This window comes from Electrophorus electricus, chromosome 4 (assembly GCF_041902795.1).
Source record: "Electrophorus electricus isolate QZ-2024a chromosome 4, ASM4190279v1, whole genome shotgun sequence".
Classification (NCBI taxonomy): Eukaryota; Metazoa; Chordata; class Actinopteri; order Gymnotiformes; family Gymnotidae; genus Electrophorus; species Electrophorus electricus.
In genome coordinates this window covers 8633825-8659221 of record NC_137500.1, presented here as the reverse complement: position 1 = coordinate 8659221, position 25397 = coordinate 8633825, and the positions used below count along the sequence as shown (strand labels likewise).

The window sequence follows — 25397 nt, the reverse complement described above, 5'->3', positions numbered from 1 at the left end:
TGTTAACCACCCCCCCACCCCACACACACACACACACACACACACACACACACACTCTCACATACACACACACTTACACGTGACAAGGTTGACACTGGACAGATTATGCACAGCTGTGTTGTGTTTACTGAGATACAAAATATTCCAGCTGTGAGTTAATACATACACACACGCACTAATATGGACATATACACACACAAACACAATGATGTCCAATTCACATAAATGCATTCTATGAAGTCCCCATTTTAAAACAGTGCAGCAGGAATCTCCACAGCCATAGTGTGTAACTGTCACCCCATCAACTCATTCAATGCCACGTGACTCCACTTCTTTCTTGTGTGACTGCAAAGGTCACATGTAGGCAGGAAACGATCTGGCAGTAAAGTGAAGGAGAAAAGCTGTTCAAGCAGAGGCCAGCTGGTGCGCTGCAGTAGCCCCAAACGGCTCCTCAAGGTGCCAAGACGTCTTAGGAAAGACCTGAATAATTTCATGCTTTCACTTATAGCTATGAAATTACATGTTATTAACACCTGTGCATTTCACTCAATGTCATTAAAACCTTACCAAGTACATCCAGCTACCTGCTGACCTACAGGACATTTAGAGAATCTTGTGTTGCCAAAACAGGTCCCAAATCATTTGGACTTGAAACTACGAAGTGAGACTAATACTCCGTAGGACTATATTTAGACTTGTCAAAGATGGACAGACACATCATATTAAGTAACTGATAAAACACGTTTGCACTTTGAGTATTCCAAAGGAAAATATGCAAATCGGACTAATTTTTACAGTGCTGGCACTAGTAATGGCACTGCTTCAATCTACTCTTTGTTCTCTTGGAAACTTTTAATCCATTTCCAACTTGAGCAGGCCCAGTTGGCCACAGCTGACAGCGTGAGGGCCTCTGGTGTTAGAGTTGATGCAGGCCCACTTGAGCTAATGGAATTTGCTCCAGCTATCAACTCTGAGGGGGAGGAGAATTTCTGCGATTCTTACACAGAGTCTGACACTAGACTCATTCACTAACTGCAAATGAGGGTACTGCAGTGAATTATGCATAACATCTTTTGAGTGATTGAGTCATATGTTATGAGTCGGTCATCTGTCCACAATAGCTTTATTCATAAGCTCACCACCATACATTTACACACGTGGTGACAGTGGCATGTTGTGAAAACAGACACAAATGGAGGCCAATGTCATCACAACAGAAGACTTACACGGTAATTATGTGGTATAGAATGACGATTATACCAAAATGTGGGGTACTCTCATATTCTTAATAGCTAGCACCACTGAGACATGTCAGTTTCAGAACCTCTAAGGACAGATCTGTAGCATGCTAGTCTAACAGCTTTGCTGCAGAGTTCTTTCATATGCTATTTATATGTATATTTCATATGCAGGTTGTAGTACACATCAAACAATGGCGAGGACTTCTAAACAACAATAAAGTTGTATTCAACATGAAGACTGAAGAATGTGGGGTTGACACCCCACTCCCAGGATGGAGACTTACTCATGCACACGGGCTGTAACCTGCTGGGTACAGAGCCTGGATTAAGCCTGGCCTGCTATTAAACATGGAGTGGCTTTATTATGCTTTGCACCTGTGAGCTCCTTGGAAAGGGGGGCAGATAAGAGCGCTTTTGTGTGATGCATGGGGGCACTTTCGGGCAGGCAGACCCCTCCAGGGGCCGAAACTTACACATGGCCCAACTCATGAGCAATGGTGAAGGATGAGCTCAGACCGTTCTCCTCACTGATAGAGCAGCTACGGTATGGATCACACATTGTGCCCAACTCCGCCAGGCCTATACCGAGAACACACACACAGATTAGCAGAGTTAAGATCAATAAAAATTTAAATATATTGTGAAAGCACTGCAGTGACTTAGGACAAAGACAAAAATCCACATCACTTTCATTTATATTCCTTTCATCTTTACTTTAATCAAGTTTTAAATTTGCAAACTCAGGAAACATGATGCAGTGTATTTCCATCTTTGGGCACAACATCTGACCCTGACTCTCACACCTGCCGTTACAAAGAAAGGCCCATTATGGGTCACTAAGTACACTTTAATTTAATAATCACTGTGTACTGAGGCTTATTCTCAGATCTCCTGTTAGGCAGTGGCCCAAGGTGACCATCACACAGCTGACCACAGATCCATGTGACTAAAAGGCAGAAGCCAACCAAAATACTGGCAGCTCTGATAACTATCTACTTTCAGGTCACATGCAGTTAGGTGTCATTGGCATAACCACGGACACTGCTACTGCAGTAGGAAAAGTGAAGCAGAGTGGGACATTGTCACCAACAACCAGGAGTCTTGCAGGTTGATGACTGACAAGGCCATTAAATGAAGGTGATTCCAGCCAGCTGCTAAACCTCAGCTTTTAGCATAATGTGTCTATTATGCTAGGCGAAGCTTGTGTTGACCCTTTTACTGAAAGTGGACAAGGTCACAATCACAAAAGCTTTTAGACTCAAATGTGTTTACTTCATAAAGCCTGGGAATGGGAGAGTTTTTTCTTTGTCAAAATAATGATGTAATAAAACACATATGTAGAGAACCTGTCATATCAAGCCTTTTTTTCCCAAATGCCAATATACAATGTGCATTACTTAAAAAGTCTGCCTAAACTACATTACTAAACTACTACTGTGATTAGGTTTTGGTTTACACTGTAAGGTGTAAGAAATATGGCAGTTAGGTACATTTAGGTACTTAAAAATACAATTAGGTACATAAACATGCAGTTAGGTACCTAAAAAGTAGCACTCAAAGTAGATTATTAAAGTGGCCTAATCAAGTGTAAATCTAAAGTGTGATTAATATATAGTGATTTGCACTGTTCTACAGAGCTTTGCCTTTTTTGCTGATACATACACAAGCACATATGTGGTCTTGGTAGGAAACATGGGATCAGCCAGGGACCGTGCAGTACCCAGGGTTATGACCTTCCTCCTGAGCCCTTCAGTAACAAGTCTAATATGCTGCAGTAGAGAAAACCTTGCCAGATAGCCTCAGCTACAATTTGCCCTACATTACGTAGCATTCAAAGCAGAGTCCCTGCACTATACGCTACTCACTGGCCCAAAAGGATTTTATTTAGGAGAAGAAAAGAGTAGAGAAAAATTCTCCAGGTGGACTGACTTTGCAGAGGGTCATGTCAATTTAGATGTGTGAGGAACACACTCCTGAAACCTCTGCTGGGTGTCATGAAATCCAGAGAGGGGGTGGGACTAGATCTAGTAGGCCGCTGAAGACCACAGCACATACATCTCAACTACCTCAGAGGAGAAGTGTGCTAGTGTGGCCCAGCTGACCCTACGCAAGCATTCTTACACCTGTCCATATTTTTTTTCTATACTGACCATTAAGAATGCTGATCAGTTTTGAACCTAATATTTACAGATTTGTGGACAAGCCATGGTTGATCCTAGATCAGACACTGGATAATTATGGGAGCATCTGGAGAAGCCTTTACCTAAGGTGTCACACTTGTCCTTTGCTCTACAGATATCCTCCCTGTATGAAAACACAAACAGACCAAAGGCAAAGTTTTGTGCATTACTCATAAATGAGACACAGTGAAAAGAATTTTGTGGCAAACAATGAAACACACTTCAACTCAGTGTTGGGTTACCACTTAATTCAGCTGCAATTTCACACTGTATTATAGTAGGGTACAATAGGCAGAAACTTGGAAACTGAATATTACATTATACTACATGTTATGAAAGACCATGCGACCACAGTTATAGTAATTTGGCTTTCAGACAAATGCAGAAATTATTTACTATACTTTTAAATTTGTTGTTGTTTTAAATTGCACAACCCAAATCTCTAAAATGAATGATAAGCATCAAATACCTCAGAGGTTAAAGATGGAAGTTGTACAATAAAAGACGATACAAGTACCTGGTGATGAGCAGTGCAGTGTCGTGATGGGAGGGATGACTGTCATCCAAAACATTCTGACTGTGCTGCCACACACAAAAGTTGTGCAGTGTCGTAGCAGCATAGAAGTTCACATTTGGCCCTTCCTGAGACACATATAGAGCTTTTAACTGAGTCCCTCGTTCTACAAGCTTACAGTTATTTGAAAACTATATCGTAATAAATGCAACACAATGTGTAATTCAGAGAACGTTCGCATTGGAGGAAACCATGAATATTTGAGAAGGTCAGACTGATTCAACTCATTAACATGTCCTCAGGGTAAGGTGGTTTAGATGCCTGTCCTTCATCGAAAGCTGCTGAAATGTATCAGGTGGTATATACCTGTTCATTGTGAATAATGATCAATTTGACAATCATGATATTGATGAAATTCCCCACACTTGGGTCTTTGTAGACTGCAGCCACCTGGAATGAGAGGCACACAGAAAACAGAAAGGCAAACCAATGTTCAACATGTTTATCAACAAACTGCAGGTCAGTAGTCAGAAGCCACATAACTTAGCCTGACATATTTAGAACACTTCAAAAAGGCCTAAAATTGTTGGTGTGGTTCCAGACCCACAGACTGTTTTCAGACACATCACTATGACTAAACATGGTCAGTATCAAGGTATTACGATATACCAGGGTATTTACAAATCCTGAAGGTATTTTCAGTACCGTCAAAAATACAGATGCTCATTTGTCTATTAAATCGATAAATAAATGCAACAATATTAATGGGAAAAAAATCTAAAATGAAATTAATTTATTAAAACAGAGAGCTATATGTCATTGCAGTAGTAGCTCAGTGGTTAATGTACTTGACTTGTATTTAGAAGGTTACCAGTTCAAGCCCCACTGCTGCTAAGTTGCTGCTGTTGAGCCCCTGAACAAGGCCCTTAACCCTCAATTGTTCAAGTTGTAATTGTAAATTGCTTTGGATAAAAGTGTCAGGTAAATGTAAGTTCCATGAACAATGTGTCTGGTGCTTAATTGTGATGGCTGGCAATGTTGGGTTTAGCTTGATTTATTTTATGTTGTGTTTTAGCAAGCAAATAAGTAACATTAAAAAAAAAATCCTCAAAAGAAAATGAATGAACATTTTCAGGTTGTTGAAAACAGAAAGTGATCTACTCTAAGAAGTGAAGATGTAAATGTAAATGAAGATTCTGCAGACATCTGTACAAGCAACAAGTCCGCCAACTTCAGTGCTAACGTTAGTGCTAGCATTAACGTCACAACAGAAGCTAGCAAGCAACTACATATCCGTGATCCTCCTGCAGAATAGGTACTTTAATTTTATTGTCACATTTTTTTATTGCAACAACTGGGTTTGCTCTTGTGTGTTGATTATTGCTGTTACTATCTTAATGCGTAACTGTTCTTATGATGATGCTAAATGATGGAGTCTGTGGAAACTTTGCCAACGTTTACATTTTTACTGCATGTTTCTCTGAACTACATTTAATATAGTTTAATATCATAATATAATATATTGTAGCCTATTATTTAGCTGGTAGTTGTTGTTTTTTAGACCTGTTGGCTGGTCTTTGAAATGCATGTAGTAGGATATAGTTTTATAGTGGTGTCATAATTGAATGGAGATCTCTCTTGCTCGCTTGGTCTCTGAGTAGTTGTATGTGTATGCATTAAAGAGATTAGACATTAAATGTAACCTGCAAGCGGGTAGGCAGGTCTTGTGCATGCTATGAAATATAATCATAGTCTTCCATGGCAGTATCATTGTATATTACAGCAAGGTATGCTGAATCTATGACCTATGGAGGAAGTCTTCTAACACCAGCAGCTCAGCCTTTAAGTTTCTTTTGTTGTTGTTAATATTTTTTCACAAATTACATCATATATCGTATGCCCAAGTGAAATGTCAGGAAGGTATGAAAAAAGATACCACCCACGTCTAACTATGACCTCAACAGGCCCCTAAAAGCCCCATCCATCACATACACCAGACTCCAGCCAACCCTGTCTGCCACCCCTGGGTTTCTCACTCAGCCTGGCCTTTTGGAGTTTATAATTACTGCGAGGGCCTGTCCTGTGTCAGAGTTAATGGAACATTCCTGGCTGTTTAAAATGTAAGCTACTGTGCTGTATTTCATTGACAAATTCATATTTAACGTATGTACTTAATTGTTCCAAGCAAAACAAATCCATCAATAGACACACTAAAATCCTGCAGATAAAGATATACTGATAGGGAGTTAGGACATGCGGACAACACCCACAAAGCATTTACTCCAAATGCAAATACACTGCATTCATGTGGAGTGTTACCATAACGCATCAGACTCAGAACATCCCTTTTATGAGCTTGTACTCAAAAAGACATTGAGAGCAAATGTGAAGCAATACATAGCCTATATTAGCCAACTCTTGTCAGAATAGATGATAGGCATATCACTTTTCAAGTCATATCATTAGCGATAAACGAAATATAAAGATGATAGAAATTTTTTTAATATAAAAAAAATAATAATTTTTTTAAAAGGCAACAAAAAAGTAATTTTGAAAAATATCTTACTTACTACTGACATGATTGTTAGAATGTAGTGCTCCAGGTTGCGTCCGTGGTGCCGTACCATCTTGGCGTCCGCCGTTACCATTAGCTCTACGAAGCGTGGGTAGGACAGGAAGCGTTTCCTACGAGCGCCGCTCGGCCCGTCTGACCGGCGCGTCGCTGAGGGTCGTTCATCCACACTTTCCCAAACTGATTCCAACTCTCCCAGGAGCCTTCCATTGCTATGAAAATGGCCATGGTTTATCGCATAATCTGTGGAAAAAAGATAATAACGCTATATTTAAAAATGTTAAGATGTAGTCTAATAAATTTGACAAAATAAACTCCACATATATACCAATCACTAACTCTTATTATATTCGTGAATATTATTTTTTATGAAATATTAAGAGACATAAAAAAGTTCTCATTATTGACCTGGTACTTTATTAGGCAACGCCATGTCGTTTTCCCGTCATTCCAGCACATCGCATGTTACATTGACAACGATTAGTCTAATTTAACTTAAAAGATATCTTGTAGAAAATGGAAAAACAATTTAAGATTCAGTTACATTATAACGTCCTGAAAGTTTTGACCCATCTTAACGTAACAAATGTGTTTTTGCCGGACCACCTGGTGGGCTTGTCTACAAGTGGCGTTTTCACTCACTGATGGACTTTCTGCGAAACGTAGCAATACCAATCTAGTCACAGTTTAATAAAGCTAATGAGCTAACAAGTAGAAAGTGATACCAGGAATCATTTGTTAAATATTCATGCATGTTTTCGCAAACTAGCCAATACCGATCCTTTCATTGAGCCGCATAGCCATGAGGCATTGACAATTAACACTTATTATTACCTGTGGTTATAGTTAACAATGGCAAAGTACAAGATGGATTAATAATTTCACACACTACGCAGCAGAGTAAGTAAAATAAGTAGGGAAATGGGGCATTTTTTCTTTAAAGGTGCCATACAGAGATTTATTTAATTTCCCTGCCTGTGTTGTATTCAGATAAATAGCCTTTGCTGTCATATAAATCTTCAGTATAAGATGTATCTTTGTTAATTCCTTTGTCAGGAAAATGTTTGAACAAGACAAAGGAACTAGTTCAGTTGCATAGATATAACTATCTATAACTAACCCGCTCCTTCGAGCTAATGTTAGCTTTTTCACCAGTGAAGTGGAAACGATCAGTCATTCTGTTAAAATTGGTTCTGCTTGAGAGCTGAAATATGCAGGCTCAAACATATATGGATGAATGCATAAACGCTACATGGTTCACGTCTCAGTTTGACATACTGATTGTCTGAGCCACTGTAAACCAGCCAATCAGGGCAGAACTAATAAATTATTAATGAGCCTACCAAAAACTGAAAACAGCTTGTTTCATTCTAGGGCCAAATTATGCGGTTGTAAATGGACATATAAAACCTACCAAAGTCGCATACCTTTTATATAGACATCAGAGAACTATTTTTAAAACACTGAATAAATGTATTCTAGGGCCACTTTAAGATGTAGAGGATCACTCAATTTTGTGTGCTTTATAGAGTTCCAAGCATTTCAGATGTTGTACTGATCACAACTGTATGAAAGATGCTGTGAAATAAACAGTAGGGCTGTAAAACTAGGCCTGCCTACTCATCTTGCTTATTTCTTATGTGTTTTGCAAAAAAAATAAGCATGCACATCTAGTGTTGTCATCTTAGCAATTCAATGACTTTTCAGACCCCTTTAGTGACTTTTTTTCTCCAAAAAAGCACCTAGAGAGTAATGCAGCAGCTTTCTGGACAAACCTTTGCTACTTTCCATAGAAGAGTTTCGCACCTCTTCCTGCATCTGCTCTGTTCAGTGAGCAGCAGAGAGGCGCAGCAGCATATTCATGCATGGAATAGATGTAAATTAGCTGCACATCTGCAAACAGTTTTGGCAAGAACCAATCACTAATCAGCATTGTTTGCGTGTCCTTTGTTTTAATTTAAACAGATCATTCTGACTGTTAAAAAGGGAACATCTTTCTTGTGGTTTGTTACCCAGACGGAGGCTGTACCCTTTATTGAGAGGAAAAAATAAGTAATAAATGTAATATATTTACATTTTACATGTAAATATAGCCTCAATAATAGCACAAACCTTAAAGTCATTGTCTTTAAATTATGTTTGAATTTTAGTAGTGCAGAGCAGCACGGTGGAAATAGCTTAGAAGTGACTGCTAGTTAACATGAAGTGTTAATGAGCTCGTACCCACTGTTTGACAGCAGACAGAAAATATGTAAATAAGAACAGCTTTACTGGGAATTTGATTGCATTAAAATGCTGTATATGTGAGCACAGAGAGTAGGAGAGAAGCAACCAGATATAAAGGGCTACCATCACATGACACCAGGCAGAATGCAAATATAATGTGATGACGTCACAAATATGCTAAATCATATTTAGTGACATTGAGATACTCATCATCTAGCTACATTTACATTCAAACAGGTCTTAGCTCATTTCCGTTTAAAAGTTCCAATGAAAGTTGGCAACACTTCACATTTCAAACAGTCAAAATAACCACTATGACCATTCGAGTAGGTTGTGGAATCCTGCTTATAGTATTAACAAGGAACTGTAGTCTTGAGTGGAGCTTTAGGCAATCACAGCTAATTGCTGTTGTTCAGTTCACATTACACCATTTCACCAGACACAGTAATGTCAAGATTTTACTCATGTTGTCCTCACGTTTTGACTCATTGGGGGGGGGGGGGGGGCAATGAGGATAATACAGAATTCTTAAGAACTATTTCTGACTTCAGCATTATTATTAAGGAAACAAAGTGACTGGCAGTTCACAACACTGAGAATGTACAGAGCACACTTGCACACAGCCTCTGAAATCATTCTCCCACTTCTCTCTGCCCTCTTGCCAGCTGAGGAATGAGCCACACATGAAAAACAGTGCTCCCCGGATTCTTCAGCAGTGACAGCAAGAGAGACACAGAGAAGAGAGAGAGAGAGAGAGAGAGAGAGAGAGAGAGAGAGAGAGAGAGAGAGAGAGAAAGAGAGAGAGAGAGAGAGAAACTAGCCTGAAGACAAGCAGAAGGGACTGTCTAGTTTATCTAGTGTGAGCCTGCTCATGTCCTCTTGCTTTGTTTATAAGTTTCCACTTTGGGGATATATGAAGGCTATGCCCATGCCAGCATGATTCAATTGTTAAATGAACCCAACAAGTGCACCAAGCCTTCCTAAGATACATAAATTGCGATGAATGAATGATGAAAAGTGAACAATAACTCAAGCCAATATTTGGGTTTCTGTAAAAAAAAAAAAAAAATCTAAAATCTAAATTTACTTTATCTTTTTCCCTATTTTATGTTGCAAAAAGTGCAAGCAAATGGCATAACGTACCTAACTGAGCTTCAGAGGCAGCAGTTTCCAACAGTCAGAGTGATAGCAAGCTTTCTTTTTCACATTTTGCTGCAGAATCACAGAGCTAACTCTAGCAGAGATTAGGGAATATGTGTGTTTAAACTAGCTAAAAGTGGAAGCAAATGACAAAAGCTTTACCATAACCATATGCCTTTGTGTTCTGGACTTTCTCTACAAGTTGATAATGAAACAAACAGCTCACACATGTTTTCACTACATAGCATTTTGATATATGGACACACATGGTGTTACGTCAGAACGGGAATGTTATACTTTGGCAATGAGCTACACCTGTGAGCAGACAGTTGGAATCTGAGGCTCGCAGTCAGTTCACCTATATGAAAAAATGAAGGTATACTAAATACTGTGGTTTGATGAAACTATCCCAAAGTGATCCAGATATCTTGGTCATGAAGAAATGTAAGATAATGCATTCAGTATAATAGATTAATGAATCAATTTTATGAATGGTCAATTCAGCAAGGTGTAGTCATAGAAATCAGCAGTTAGTAGTCCTCGCCATGGATAATGTAAACATTGTAATGACTTCCTGCTTTACGACAGGGTGCCTCTTTTCTAAACCATGCTTACTATATTTTTACAAAATTTGTCAAAAAGAAACATGTCAACCCCACAGAGAGTGCTACTCTTTGAAGCTATGAAGATGGAATAGTTGGTGTTTTGCTGTTTTCATATTGCATATATTATGTTTAGCCAAATGTTTCACTTGGATCTCTTGGAAACATTGGAAGCTTTGAAAGCTTTGAAAATGCAGCCAAAAAGAATGAAAAGAAAGAACACAAAAGGGGGAGGAAAAGTATTGGACTGAAGCCCACGGTCACCAGAGCAGAGACTTGGCACTGACACTCGAAGTTCCATCCAGTCATAATTGGAACTATGAAACCTCAAACAGTGCCTGGCCCTCTACTCACCCTCTCAGCGACTACCTAGACACGAATAGCCACCTCCCTGTTTAGAGAACTGTAATTGAAAAAGTGGTACTGAGTCAAGCCAAAATCCCCTCATAATGCAAATGGAATCTTTTCAATGTGTGGACAAGAACATTTCTGTGAAACAGAGTTGTAATACCATAGAAGTTTGCAAATGCACTAATGACTGCAGGAACTGCTTTTCGGGTAGCTTACAGAAAAAATACCTCATCCTGCTACAACTTTCATGTTTCCAAAACAAACCTGTAACATTCAAAATACACTGAAGTGCCAGAAAAACTGATACAGATGAGCCTATGCAAAATACATAGCAATGCAACCTATGCATGTCATTGGTTGCATCTACCAGTGCATATATAAAACGATAGACATCTGTGGAAGCTTCTAGAGCTGTTTTGCTGTGAGAATGGCAAGTTATCATGATTTAAGCGATTTTCAACACGATTTAATGGGTCATATAATTTCAAAGATAGAAGCAAAGTTTGGATTTTTATGTTTAACCATTTCAAGGGTGTACCATGACTACAAGACTACAAAACCTCAACCTTACAACAGCTGTGTGGTCATAAAGAGACTAGGTGAATGTGACCAGCATCGGCTGGCAAGAATCATTTCACATGATAGGCGTGCAACACTGCCTCAAGTAACAGCGGAATTCAATGCTAGGGCCTCAACTAACATCAGCATGAGAACTTTGCAACGTTCCCTCCAAGATATGGGTTTTAGGAGCCGACACCCAACTCAAGCACCCCTGAAAACAGAGCTATGTGCCTCGCCTGAGCTCGGCTGGTGCGTTTACAAACGCCTCTGAGAGGTGAACATTATGTGTACCTCCTTTATGACGAGCTAAACCCATTCATGTCCTGCATTCACTCTGATGGGTTTTGGCCTTTTTCTACAGGACAATGCATGTCTAGAAATGCCACAGTGTGGTTAAGAGGAACACTCATCTGAATTTGGGGTGCTATGCAACACACTATGGAACACAGACATCCTACACCTTGGAATACAACAGAATTGTGGACTGTTCTTCAGGAAGTATGGTGATGTATGGTGCTCATTATCTACAGAATATTTCCATAGGCTTGTGGAGTCTATGCCCCATTGTATTTCTACAGTCCTATGCTCCCGTGGGACACCTAACAAATATTAGACTTGTGTACCAGTTTTTCTGGCACTTCAGTGTAAAACAAGAATTTAATAATATGTGGGACACAATGAATAATTTTAAACTTTATGCCATTCATTCAATAATTGACCCAACCAAAAGAATGAGCTGAAAACAACAAGACTAAGTAGAAGAGGAAATTTCAAGGACCTGTAGAAAGTCTGTACAGCCATTTGTGAAACTGGTTATTTACAAAAATATGAGATTACACAGCTCTCCTATAACCTATAAACATTCACTTTAAATAACATACAGCAAGCTCTAAAATAATAGGCTAACAGGTTAATGGTGGCAGAACCCTGACTGATGCAAACTGTGACCAAAAAACCTTGAAACCTGTATACAGTGCTGATATAAACAAAGAAAAAAAACTCTTCAGTTAACCCACTTTGATGTGAAGCACCAACACAGAGTTAAGCAGGATAGTTCAGAAGGGGTTATGTACACAGGATACCTTCTGGACATAAGGTACTAGGATCAGGGGTAATATTAGGATTATACGATCAATAAATGATAATCTCAGGTATAATATGGAATCGTATGATATGAGAAGAAATGTACAAACACACTGTAAAATCTAATTCTCTGACTGGTCAATAAGAAGTTTGCTTTATTAACATTTTCCACCATTCTCAGTGATCTCCCCAAAAAAGCACACATATACCTCAGTATTCTTGGTTATGGTTAACCATGGGACCTGGGCATGAGAATCAAATATTTCACGAACTTGTTTCTACTTGGATCAGTCAACAATATGATTTTCCCACTAAGCTAATTTTACAGTAAGGAGATAACACTAAAAGGGCCCTCTGGTACCAATTACACTTACAGGGAGCTTCAAATCAGACTCAGGTCATCATGGAACCTATAAAATTTTACAAGTAGTCAGACTGACAAAACTAAAGACTGAGAAGAAAAAGCTTCCCACTTCCAATTAGGTACAATCCGTCACTAGACCGAGAATAACAGTGAAGAGGAATTGTAGCTAGGAAGATGTAATGCATTTTGGCCTGAAAGGGGGAGAAACATATAGACAGCACAGCAGACAGCAACACACAAACACACACAGACATGCATTTATTACTACCCAGATGTATTTTGCAGCCGGTAGAAGGAGGAAGTACCAGGCCTCATTGGAGGCATGCTTTCCTATTTGCAGTGTGTAAATCATTGATCACTTGATGCTTTAATTTATTATGTCATTGTCACGGTTCCTCCTTCTAGCGTCGCCATCTCTATATGGTGACAACTTGCACGTATGTTTTGGTTTTGGTTTTGTTTCAGATTCCATCTTTTATTGTTTCGGGTGTTTCTCATTGTCATGTCATTGCCTTGTGTATTTAAATCCTTAAACTCTTTAAATTGCTTTGGCTACTTGTTCTATGCACTGGATGTTCCTGTGGGCATTAGAAAGGACAAGGAAGCTACAGCACATATGAAACACTGAAATGCTGAACGAAGCCTAAAGATAAAGAAAACGCGTTGGAAGTAAAAACATATAGACACTTTCACCATACAAAATTGCACAGGTCATCATAAAATAGTTATGTTACAGCTAACTCCACAAATAATGGTAAAATAGCTATTTCTTTTTAATTTTGTGAGGAATATGAGCACTGTCATGTAAAAAATAGAGGATATATTGGAATAGTAAGACTGATGTCAGGGCACCTTTTTAAAATCATCTTTCATTACAGCAAAGTGACCTTAAAAAATTATGATGTCACCCACCACAACTTTTGAACTTTCACTTTCTCTAATTGTGTACAGCCAAGCTGTTTTTGTTCAGTTTCCTTCATGGAAGCAGAATTCTATTATATCTTTAGACACACATTTCACCTGTCAGCACCTGTCAGGTATGAGCACATAGGCCATGGCTGTGACAACACTGTAATTTCTGTCAGTCCTGAATGCCCAGCCAGTGGACTCAGATACGTGGGTAGCAGAAAATAGACCTGGAATTCGTCGCAGGAATGTGGAACTTCAGCCACCACATCCTGGTGAGATTACTAAGGTCTACCTCTTTGTTAACATGGCTGTATAAGAAGAGCTGTCTGACCATGTCATGGCCAGAGCAAGACAGGAGGGGAGAAAACCTACTGCAGAGTCTAATGTGCATTCATTAAGATGTGCATTCATTAAGTCATTCCTTTTTGGAAAAAGCACCTTGCTCTCAAATCGTTTAACCAAATCAGGACATTGCTTAGTGTTCTGCAAACAAAGATCTCAGTGCCATCCTGTATCATGATCACCATGAGGACAGGAGAGCACACATACAGATAAGCTCATGCTATAGACTCGACAGTTCTGCCCCAATGTCTGGATTTGGAATGTGTTCCTTGTACAATTGGATCACACAATGTTCGATTAACACAATGAAAGCCTAATTTGGGGGAACATATAGAACATTTTTTATTGATTTATGTACTATAAATTATATGATTGTAAAATACATTTTCTCTCTGATCAGTATAATATTAGGGCTTAGGCTAATGGAATGGAAGACCAGCAATGAAGCACCTCCCCCACCTGCTGAGTGGACTAACAACCCTGCCCCCTCAGCAAAGTGCCTTTGGCCCGCACAGTCACAGCCTCTCATTCAGGCCAATGGGTGACCCCAAAACAAAAGGCGAGGATGAGGTCATAATCAAATGAGTGTTCCTATTCTCTCACTTGAAAAGGTTCAGAAACAGGCTGACTCAGTCTAGTGACTAGAAAATATAGAAGGGCATATTTACATGGAAACTACCCCACTAAAGACAACTAACTCTCCAAGCACTCCTAGCCAAGCATTTTCCTTAGAGAGGCAAATAAATGTGAACCAGGGTGAGTAAGAGCTGAGGTCAGAGCCAGCTCTTTTGTAGTTGCCACTTTGGACTGAGACTGGATGTCTGGGTTTTGTTAGCCTCACATTTTAAAGATAATCTGCCATCTAATAGGACACACCATTTGTGGTCCTACATGCATTTTTTCCATTCATCATATGTATTAAACAACATATATCAACACACACTCCTAATAAGTGCACCGAATTTTTCGTGAGCCCTTATTGCCGTATTCTACGCTTGTGTGTGAGGGCGAGCTAAACAGCTCATTAATCTCACATACATGCTGCTCTAGGCCCAAAGATATGCAGTGTAGTTTAAAGAATTCACCCCTATCCTTTGCTGCCTTCATGCCTCACATTATCTTCACCCTTCAGTGTAACAGAGAGATTAGCATTGCCAGAGGAGGCTGATAACCACCTGTATGCTTTATTAGTGCAACATGAAGAGAGCGGCTCAGAGAGGGATGGTCACATTTATAGAGGACACATTTAAAGGCAAAAAAAATCCTTCTCTCTTGAAGTTCACAAGAATAGTGTCAGTCAGTGCGTCAGCCAGATTTAGAGCTTGCAACACACTTAAAGCAGCATGTAAGTGCTTATGCATCCATAAGCAGTTTAGTTCATATAAGTAATACAAAACATGTCTATTACTTTATTGACCCTACCACCTGTGATCACACTTACAAAGTTTAACAAAGTCCTTTAATGACAGACATTATAGAAATTCTCACGGGCACATAAGGAGAAACTGAGGTATTTACTAGATCCCTATTTGGAAACAAGTCTCTCAGTACTACACTAAGGATAACATTATCTATAAGCAATGTCAGAGGTTCTGCTGACAAACAGCTGAAGATGGCAGAGCAAAATAGTGACACTATAGTGTATATCTTACACTACAGCTCTGCTAATATACCTGTGGAACATTTAAAATGTGGCCAGTGTAACATATATATATAAAAGACTATATCATGTACTATATATGGTAAACACATATTAAAGATATAATCAAACAAATGTACAGATATTTATATTATCACATTTCAAAAGCTTTGTGCTCTCTACAGTTTTGCATTCAAGATGTTCAATTGCAGTTAACTCAGTAAGAGCCTAAAATACTAATTTTGGAATTGAACAGAGCTCAACAGTAACAAAAGCCCCTGTAACTACTGAGTTCTTCTTTTAACCGTATATGATAACTGACTAGTGTGAATGCTATGTCATATAAAATATTTTGATAGGTAAAAGCCAGTGTTCAAGGTGAAGATAATATTTGATACCTGTTATATTTATTTTACTGACTGGACAAAAGACAAACTTCTTTATATGTCTTATTTATTGTTGTTGTTTTTGTTGCTGTTGTTGTTGTTTTCATTTAGTACATACGTATTAAAGCATGGTGTTATCCATTAAAGGACAAACCACAAAACTGAACACAAACACTAGCACACGAAGTTCTCACACCCACAGAGATCCTTGGAAATCTTGTAAGTTCTAACAAATGAGTACATTTGGCCTGTTGAGCATTGGCTGGCTCTCCCCTGAAATGCCCTCCACAAACAACTTCTCTCGCCATGTCTGCTTGTCCCCTCTTCTCTTCTGTTTCACATTCTCTCTGAAATCAATGAACAACTCTGATTTAAGACAAGACTGCTCTTTCAAGGGGGACATAAAGAACAGAGGGCATAGGCCATGAGATTATTGACCCTCACAAAGAACGCTTTTATCCAGCTCTGCAACCTGTAGAGCAGTGCTGAAGGGAGAATAATCTGCACGCTCCAGCCTACGGTGCCTATACCATTCACAGTGTAGACAGGCTGGACAGCCAAGAGGAAATTAATAAGTTACCTAAATGCTTAATTCCATTTGGAATACTGGTTATGGTTTACATTAGGCGCCTTTGTACTAAATGACAGCAATTAACAGCTTTGTGTGAACTGGAAAGATTTTTAATCAGAGGACAAGTTATTTCTGTTTTGTTAGTAAAACAAATATCATTCAAAATGGAATTTTTGTACCTGCTGATAATCTTTATTCTTTCACACAATTTATTCAACATACTGGCACTTATTTTTAAAAAAAGAAACAAATTCTCTCAAATATTTATTTTCTGCCAGCTATACTCATTGGTGAGCAAATATTGAAAAAAAAAAAAAAAAAGCTTTTTTTAATGTTTTATGTACGAGGTCGCACTAAGAAATTTAGCCTCTGCTGTCTGGGCCTGGCAGGGTGGCGTGTGGCAAGTGGGCTCTCTGAGGCACGAGCTGAAGGTGCCAGGCTAAAATTGCTGGCACTGAAGTGCTGCCAAGTAGGAGGGGGTTATGGCAGGCATTCCGCTTCCAAAGACAGGAGCAGAACGCTTACAGGTGATCACGGCAATACAGCAAAATATGATGATCCTCAGTCTCACTCATTTGTGCTAGTACTGAATTATACTGATAAAGTCTAACCCTGGCAAAATGCCATACATGCAAATTGACAATCTCTATAACTCACATTTATGTACTTTATGTAATGTATGTATTTATGTATTTATGCATTTTTATATAGGACATCTTTAGATATCACCTTACTTATATTTCCTAAGCATGTCCTTCAGCTCAAGCATGTAGAGTCAGAACTCACATATTGAGGATGTGGTCTCTGCAGCAGAGACCTGAAATATTCTTCAAAGCAAGGATTTATCTCAGCATCTGCCAAGCATCTCATTTATCTGATAACGGCTGGATCCACCACCTAGGACACCTTCAACTGCAAGCGCTCTTCCCTTTTAATCCTGCTGGCATTGTATAGCTGCTGCTTTTGGATGCTGGCAGTAGGTCCTCTATCTTCTTATTACTGCAGCCACGAACTCCCTCCATGCAGTCAGAGGAGGAGAGGTGTAGCCTATCCTCTGAAGCTTTTACTAAAAGAAGAATTTGGAAAACTGAAAACTCTAAGCACCCACAAGTTTGGCATAAAGACATGCCATCAAAGATGAGCATGTGCGAGCACATGTGAAGGAAAACCCCGCCTTTTGGCTCTACTCAGAATGTTAGCGGTGACAATCCAGACTGTCTGTGCCACACACAGACTGCTGCGAAGGACATGAAGCATATTAAGGAGGTATCAGCCTAACCCTCAGGGTCATTCAAACACTCTCCATTCCAGCACAGACAATGGTCATGGCCAGGATACAATGCCTGAGTTGAGACAACAAGCAAATCAAACAGCCCACACATACAAGATTTATAAGAGGGGACATAAAGGCCGCCCACGAGGAGGACCGTCAGTGGGCCTTCAGGAACTCAACTTTGCAGGGTCACTTTTCTGAAGGGGCCTCTCAACATACAAAAGGCCTGAGCCATAAAGATTCTAATTAAATGGGAGGCTTTGGTGGGCTAGTTACTGTAGGAAGGCTGCTGTTTCTCCAGGGCTGTTGTACATCATAGCTTTTCCAAAAAAAAAAAAAAAAACAAGGCTGCACAGTTCACAGCTTTATGAATCTCATTTGCTTTCATTAAATGAAGGATTTAAATAATTTAATCCATACCAAAGACTTTAATTCCCTTACTAACACCAGTACCAGAGCGTACACCTATATGTACTGTTCAGTTTGTTCAATTGTTGCTGAGCAGGCAAAATGTAAAAAGTTTTGAACGACAACTTTGAAAAGTTTAATCTGAGTTGGGAATTAATCAGCATAACTATAACTATCAAGGGCAAGAGAACAAAAAACAAGAATGTGTCATTTTTAATGTGCTTTACAGCTTTAGTTTAATCACTGTAATATACAGTCATAATAAAGCTAATAAACATACTCTGCTTTCATTTCCTACAGAACCCTTAGAAAACAGTCCATTACCTGAGGAGCCGCAGGGCTCGGACCCGTCTCTGACTGGTCTCTTTATTCTCTCATGTTTGTAGACCAGATGGGGTTTGTTGTGCTCTTCCTCATCCTCATCTCCATCAGCTCTCATCAATGGCTCTAAGAAGTACTCCCCAGTATGGGTCGTAAATGTACCGATCTGCAAGGTCAAAGTAAAAAAAGAAAAAAATTAGAGATCAGTAACCAAACTATAAAATCATTCCATAAGGTGGAGAGTGAGGTATCAGAGTACAATTTTAAGACTATTTACTATGATCTATTTCTATTGCATAGAAAGATTACCTAAGATAAATGCTTGGCAAAAAAAAGTATGATAAACATGACAGCCATTCTTCAAGCACATTTACCACTGAAGATAAGACTGATGAAAGGAAGTGGAAGCCTTGGTTTGTTCAGATAAACAGCAATAATATGACAGAGAGTGACTGAATTGTGCTTTTTCTATTGATGACAATGTATGGACATCCCTGTGTGAATCCATTTGTGTGCGTGCATCTGTGTGTGTGTGTGTGTGTGTGTGTGTGTGTGTGTGTGTGTGTGTGTGTGTGTGTGTGTGTGTGTGTGTGTATGTGAGTGAGAGAGAGAGACAGAGAGAGAGAGAGAGAAAGAGAGAAACAGACCAGTGTAAGCATGCTTCCTGTAAAACCACCTGTTGTGAAACAGCAGTTCTTATAATAAGGTTTCCCTGTGGCCTACAGACAGAAGCATATCAGCACACAAACTGTCCTCAATAAAATTGACAGATGTTTTGTAGAATCATAATATAAGGGCTCTTTTGGTGTGAAACATATAAAAAATATTTCAAAGCTGAAAGTCGTCTGAAGATTACAATCTCTTTGTCAATTCTAGATTGCATCACAGGTATGGTATTCTCTTCTGCACACACATCTCTTACACACGTTTGACATGACTTGTACTTCATTGTTCAAACTTTTCTTTGCCAACCATGCAGACTGCTATGTACTTGTAAAAGGGTAGTCTCCACACCCTGATGGTGAGCTTTTGATTTCTAAAAGCAAGATTATGCAGCCACATGCTATCGATCAATCAATCAATCAGTTAATCAGTTAATTAAATTGTAGATTCATACGCAACATTAATATCAGTTGGATTTACATTAGTGAATGCTCACAGCTGTATCTGGTTCCAAAGGTGCCTGAGTTGAGAGTGGCTGGGTGGAGATGTTCATCTCCTGCTTTGGAAAAGTGAAATCATGGCAGAACATGCCTGTCATCAAAAGACTGTTTCAGCTGAATGGGTGCTCACTTAGTATTAGCACCATGATGTTTGTGTGGTAATTTCATATGCTCACTTCAACAGGATGTTGCTGGTTTGAGCATGAACTCTTTGAGGATATTTCCATTCAGAGCAAAGAGGGGGAATTCTGACGGGAACACGTCCGGACGCAGCCTTAAGGGTGGAAAAATGACATAACTCGGCCTGTGCATGCACTATAAAAACAAGTCCACTCTGACAGACAATACTTCTACAAAATCACTGGCACACACACACACACACACACACACACACACACAAAGAGGCTGAAGAAAAGAATAGCTTGAAATGTATGTTTACAAGCACACCACTGTACATTTTTTATGTTGGACTATCAAATGGAAGGTTGTGGGTTTGAATCCTTGAGCAAGGCCCTTAACCCTCTTGGCTCCAGGGGTACCGAACAATGGCTGACCCTGTGCACTGACCCCAGTTTCCAAAGATAATCCCAAAGAAGCTGGGATATGTGAAAAAAATCAATTCATTGTACTGTACACAGTATATATGACATATAAAGGCATTCCATCTGGACTAGATCTTAAAATTATCACTGAATAACACCATTTATTTTCAACATTTATGTTATGGTCAGACATTAGAGAAAAGTCCATGAGAGTGGACAAATCCTACAAAGCGAATTTTATGTCAGCTAATGCAGCAACAGGGCTTCCTGCAGCACGTGACAGAGTTCATCAAGAGCCCTTCAGTGCAGTTTCAGAGAGGCTGTTACTAAATGGGGAGGAAGAGATGGCACGGTGTTATTGCTGGGCTTTATCATAGGCTCTAGTTACAATGTATTCACCTGCTGAATGGCTATGAGTATCTGTACACAAGGCCATCAGAAAACATCTTGTACTTGGGGTTATTAAGTCAAGGTGCAGACAGGTGCTGTCAGCTGGGGCTTGAATGAGGCTGCATTGCTGCTATCACCAGCTGCCATTCTCTGAGAGAACAGGACAGGTTCTACTCTGACATCTTGGTGCAGGGTGGGCAAGCAACAGAGGAAGGTGTGTAAATGCTTTAGGGCTGAGGAATGATGGTGTAGCACTGGCTCTCACCATCACTGCTCCTGGACATTGCTGAACAAAAAACACGAATGGGGAAAAAGCCATGCAAGCCCAGGGTAAAACATGCTAAAATGAGCTGACGTGCCAAAAGTTCAAACTAAACATTGGCTGATTGTTGTCAGTCTGATACAATGTTAATATGGGCCATCCACCAGAGAAGGTCCTCAGCTCGGTTTCTCCAATAGGGTTCTAGGCCTGAATTTTCTTGCGTTTTTTTACTTGTGACAGTGGATGTTGTTTCATGCAATAGATATTGTTATGAAAGAGGAGTATCTCAGAGCATACTTTACTTAGCATACATTGATATCAGCAAAGCCTGATTCTGTTCGCAAATGAGTGCTGAAATGAGAAGTTAAACATGGCCTCTCCACAATAGCCTATACTAACACATTTCTGCAAAGACTCTTAGACAAATACCATAGAGGAGAATGCCACATTGACTACACAAAGAATGGAACAGGAGTTGTTGATTAAGGCTATTTAAAGTGGAAGTGTAAATATCAGATTTCAGTAGGAAGGTCTCAACAATGCAGCACAATTATCGCTCCACAGTACTGAATCAAATGTGACTGCTACATATAAACTCCCCTCCACGAATCCATTTATTTCTCACATGATGCTTTGGAGACAGTGTGGGGATATTTTAATTCCTGTCCTGTACCTTTATTATTTTCTCTATATTTGAGTTGGCCAGAAGCAGTCAGAGCCTCTTCATTCGATCCAGAATGAGATTCCACTACAGCCTCACTGAAACTCATAATTGAACTGCAGCACCTGAGAATTACACTTCAATATTTAACAAAGCAGCCAAACAGTGAAAACATTCACTTCCAGTTAGAACTAACAGCAAACTGACAGACCATAAATACATTATACAGTTGTGTTATCTGAGAGATCATTGACAATGGTCATGTGCATCCGCTCTCAAAAAGCTGAATAATGCCTCCTGGGCTCATCTGAGTTAAACTGCTGGGGTCATTAGGATCCTCTGCACTGCTGAGAACTCTTTATAACCCTGCAGCCTGCAGCGATGTGAGATCACACACTGCTCCCATTTGCAAGCAGGAGGGATCGCCTCACTAAAATAACTCATTAACGAACAAGCGCATGCGAGTGGGCCATGGGCGTGTCCTGGAAGTGGCGACTCTAAGAACAGCTTAGCATAACCATCTCAAGGCCAGGTAGAGGCAAGTTACTGAGCAGCTTCAGCAGGGTTTAAATCCTAGTACTTAAGCAGCATAAAACTGTTCTGAATGTTAAAAGAAAAAACTGGATCACTGTGTGTAAAAAAGTCTAATTGCATGTAAAGGTTAGGTTAATAGTGTTTCTCAATCCTGGTCTAGGAATACCACCCAACTGTGTGTTTTAGTGTGTTTACTCCACTAGAACACCTGTTCAGGAGTCATGGTTGGCTTCAGAGTATGCTAGAACCTGGGAAAACACTGAAAATCAAAGTGTTTAATTTTTCCAGTACCAGGAAACCTATGAGAAAGAGAAATTATTTTTGATATACTGTTCATTGTTGCGGGGTAGTTATTGTATGACTGCAAAGCTTAAGAGACCCCATTTAATCATGCATTTCACCTGCTGCAGCGTGTATGCACAGGGATTTTCTGGGATAAATGAAAGAGTATCGATATCTAGTAGTCTTTGCGTGTTATCGGCTGTTCACTGAATTGTGCATGATATTGTCTATCCGTAAAGGCTCACGCAGTTGCCAGCTGGTACGCTTAGAAAGTACAGTAATGTGCTTTCTACTGCAGACTCCCAGTACCTGGGTATCTGTTTAGTCATATCACTATATCCTTTCGGTCTTGTGCTAAAGACCACAGAACTCGCACAGGGCAAATGAAACTGGCTCGAAGATATCAATGTAGACTGCATAGCCCAGCCAAACTTGGCATACATACCATCTGTCTGAAACGTGAGGACACTGTTCCGTTTTGTGATGTGATACGCGCACACACTTGTGCGCTACACACTCGCTAGACTTGATAGCGCTGCAGAGATGCCGGGCCGGTGAGCACATTCACATCAGTTTTAATTCACTCGAAATAGCTTGCTGTATATGAGAAGTAGGGAATAAGTTGTACTCACAAGTCCAGTGCACAGGCTGAAGACTGCGTGGTGTTCACTTTTGGCGTTAACGTGTCCTCGAAAAAAGCAGTGTCGCATATCATTAACGTCTTGGTGGGTGTCGTTTTCATGCCTCTTGTCCTCTCCCAAGTGTGTCACCGTATAGGACGGGGCGATAAATCCCGAATCAGCAGTTAGATTAAGATGGAAGCGTTGGCCGAACGCCTCGATTCTGTAGTGAGCTCGCATGGCCAATAAATCAGCATCCACACTTCTACGTCTCCTTCTATAGTGAAACTGGTCAGGAAACAACTCGCCAAAATCATTTAAACGGATTGGCGTTATAATTTCGTAAGATGACAACTGTTTGATGAAGGTCTCTGAAAAAGAAATCAGAACACAAACTGGGTTTCAAGGTCCTGAGTTTGCAACAGGCTAGTTGTAAGGGAAAGCCGGCTTTTATCACGTACTACTTCAGTAATGTGCATTTATTAATTGTAAATAACATGTTACAACATCCAGCATATCGTTTACTAAATGTAAATGCTATAAAACAACACTCGCATGAATCACATGCCTGCCAACCTTCTTATGCCGTTTTTTTGTTTTGTTTTGTTTTGTTTTTTTTGTTGTTGTTTTGTTTTGGTTTTTTTGCGCAAGTTGTGGCCGCGAAAATTAATGTTTTAATTACCTTGCTTTGGGTGCAATCGATACGTTAATGAGTTCCGGACGAGTGTGGAGATATGACACAATAATCCCAGCAGCCAGACTGCAAAATGCATGATTTTCTCCGCAAAGAAACCCCGGCTCTCTTCTCAAGCGGCTTTCCCCCCTCCTTCTCCCGGCTTGTCAGCAACAGGTCGTGGTATCCGCGGAGGCTCTTTGCAGCGCTAATGTTGCAAAGTGCACTGGCCTCATTGCATATAAAAACATACATCCACTTTACCCTGTGAACAACGACTATTTACAATACATTCTCGCAGACTTGGGGCATATGTGAGCTACAGCTAGGCAGAGGGATCAGTGCCAACTATTTTTTCTTTGGCCATCCATAGGACACCCCTCTAACTCAAAGCACTCACCAACTTCAGACGCAAGAAACGCCCCTGTGCCTCAGAACCAATAGCGAGCCTCGACCACCATCCCATACAGCGGGCTCTGCTCCTCGGCAATAGCCTAGTAGTGCACTGCTCAAACTTCTCTTAATCAATACTGGTCACAGTAGAGGCTTCCAACCACTGACTCATTTGTGGAACTGCGTATCATATAAGGTAACCATAAGCTTGTCGGTTATAAAGTAAAGATGGCTAATTAGTAGGCACACCTCCACATTTATTACATCACTATTCTACAACTTTTCGAAATTGTACTCAGCATATTGGTTACATCTGTAGTTCTTTTCGTTTTTATTGAATAATCTTTCATTGATCAATGTCATAGGAATTCTTCCAACTACTCCCCTAGAAGTCAAGCTATTTAATGTTTCTACTTTTAAACATATATCCAAAGGTTTTAGCTATTTGTAAATATACAATGTATTGCATTTGGTTCCCCCATTTTATATGCAGTTGATCAATAAAAAGTGCTAGTATTGTATTATTCTTACATGTAACATCCTCTGTCTTTGGTGTCTGCTCTCTTCAGGTGTATCGCAGCAAGAAGTCTATAAGGGAAGTACCATGAAAGAGAGGATATCAGCATACCCACAGGCCAAGAACAGTAAACAACCAACTATTTAATTATTGTGGATATATAAAAATAAATGACTATGGCTAAAGACAAAAATTCTAATTCCTAAATCTTACTGAAGTCTGAGATTTCTTTGCAAAAACCATCCTCAGTTTACAGATGGTGCCAACTGCTCATCTCCACCAAAATTACAAAGGCCAGATTACAGTGATTTAAAAGTATGTAGAAAAGTCTGCAAGAATCTGGGTTAACATAAATAGAAAAACAAAAAGAAAAACCTTTACCATTAAGATGGAATGGTGAAACATGATAGAAAACCAGAAATGTCAAATGCCAGTTTTGCCGATTGGCAAGGAAAGTAGTAAAAATATACTTCATAAAAATTACATTTAGTAATGCTTTTAGACTCAATAAGCAATACTTAACGATGCAGCAAGACAATGCTCCAAAATTCACAAACTGTAAAAGTGGTAAAGAGTGGAAATTGGTATCAGAGTTGTGCCAGCTATGGGAGCCTGAGACAAAACAATTGGCCGTGCTCTCAAGGAGGGAGGAGGGGCATACTGTCTCTCCCCTGTCA

The 25397-nt window shown here is 39.7% G+C and overlaps 1 protein-coding gene across 1 annotated transcript in view; it reads right to left on the bottom strand.

The window, feature by feature from the left end:
* The window catches only part of LOC113571825 (A disintegrin and metalloproteinase with thrombospondin motifs 20), a 77989-nt gene extending 53845 nt beyond the window's left edge, over positions 1-24144 (bottom strand). The window contains exons 1-8 of the mRNA XM_027000985.3: positions 23820-24144; positions 23150-23508; positions 18687-18849; positions 6506-6750; positions 4302-4385; positions 3939-4063; positions 3505-3545; positions 1715-1820 (exon numbers count right to left, since the gene is read on the bottom strand). Coding sequence (XP_026856786.2) covers positions 1715-1820; positions 3505-3545; positions 3939-4063; positions 4302-4385; positions 6506-6750; positions 18687-18849; positions 23150-23508; positions 23820-23910 — 1214 coding nt within the window. The 5' untranslated portion in view covers positions 23911-24144. The remainder of the gene's footprint in view (positions 1-1714; positions 1821-3504; positions 3546-3938; positions 4064-4301; positions 4386-6505; positions 6751-18686; positions 18850-23149; positions 23509-23819) is intronic.
* Positions 24145-25397: the final 1253 nt, after the last annotated feature.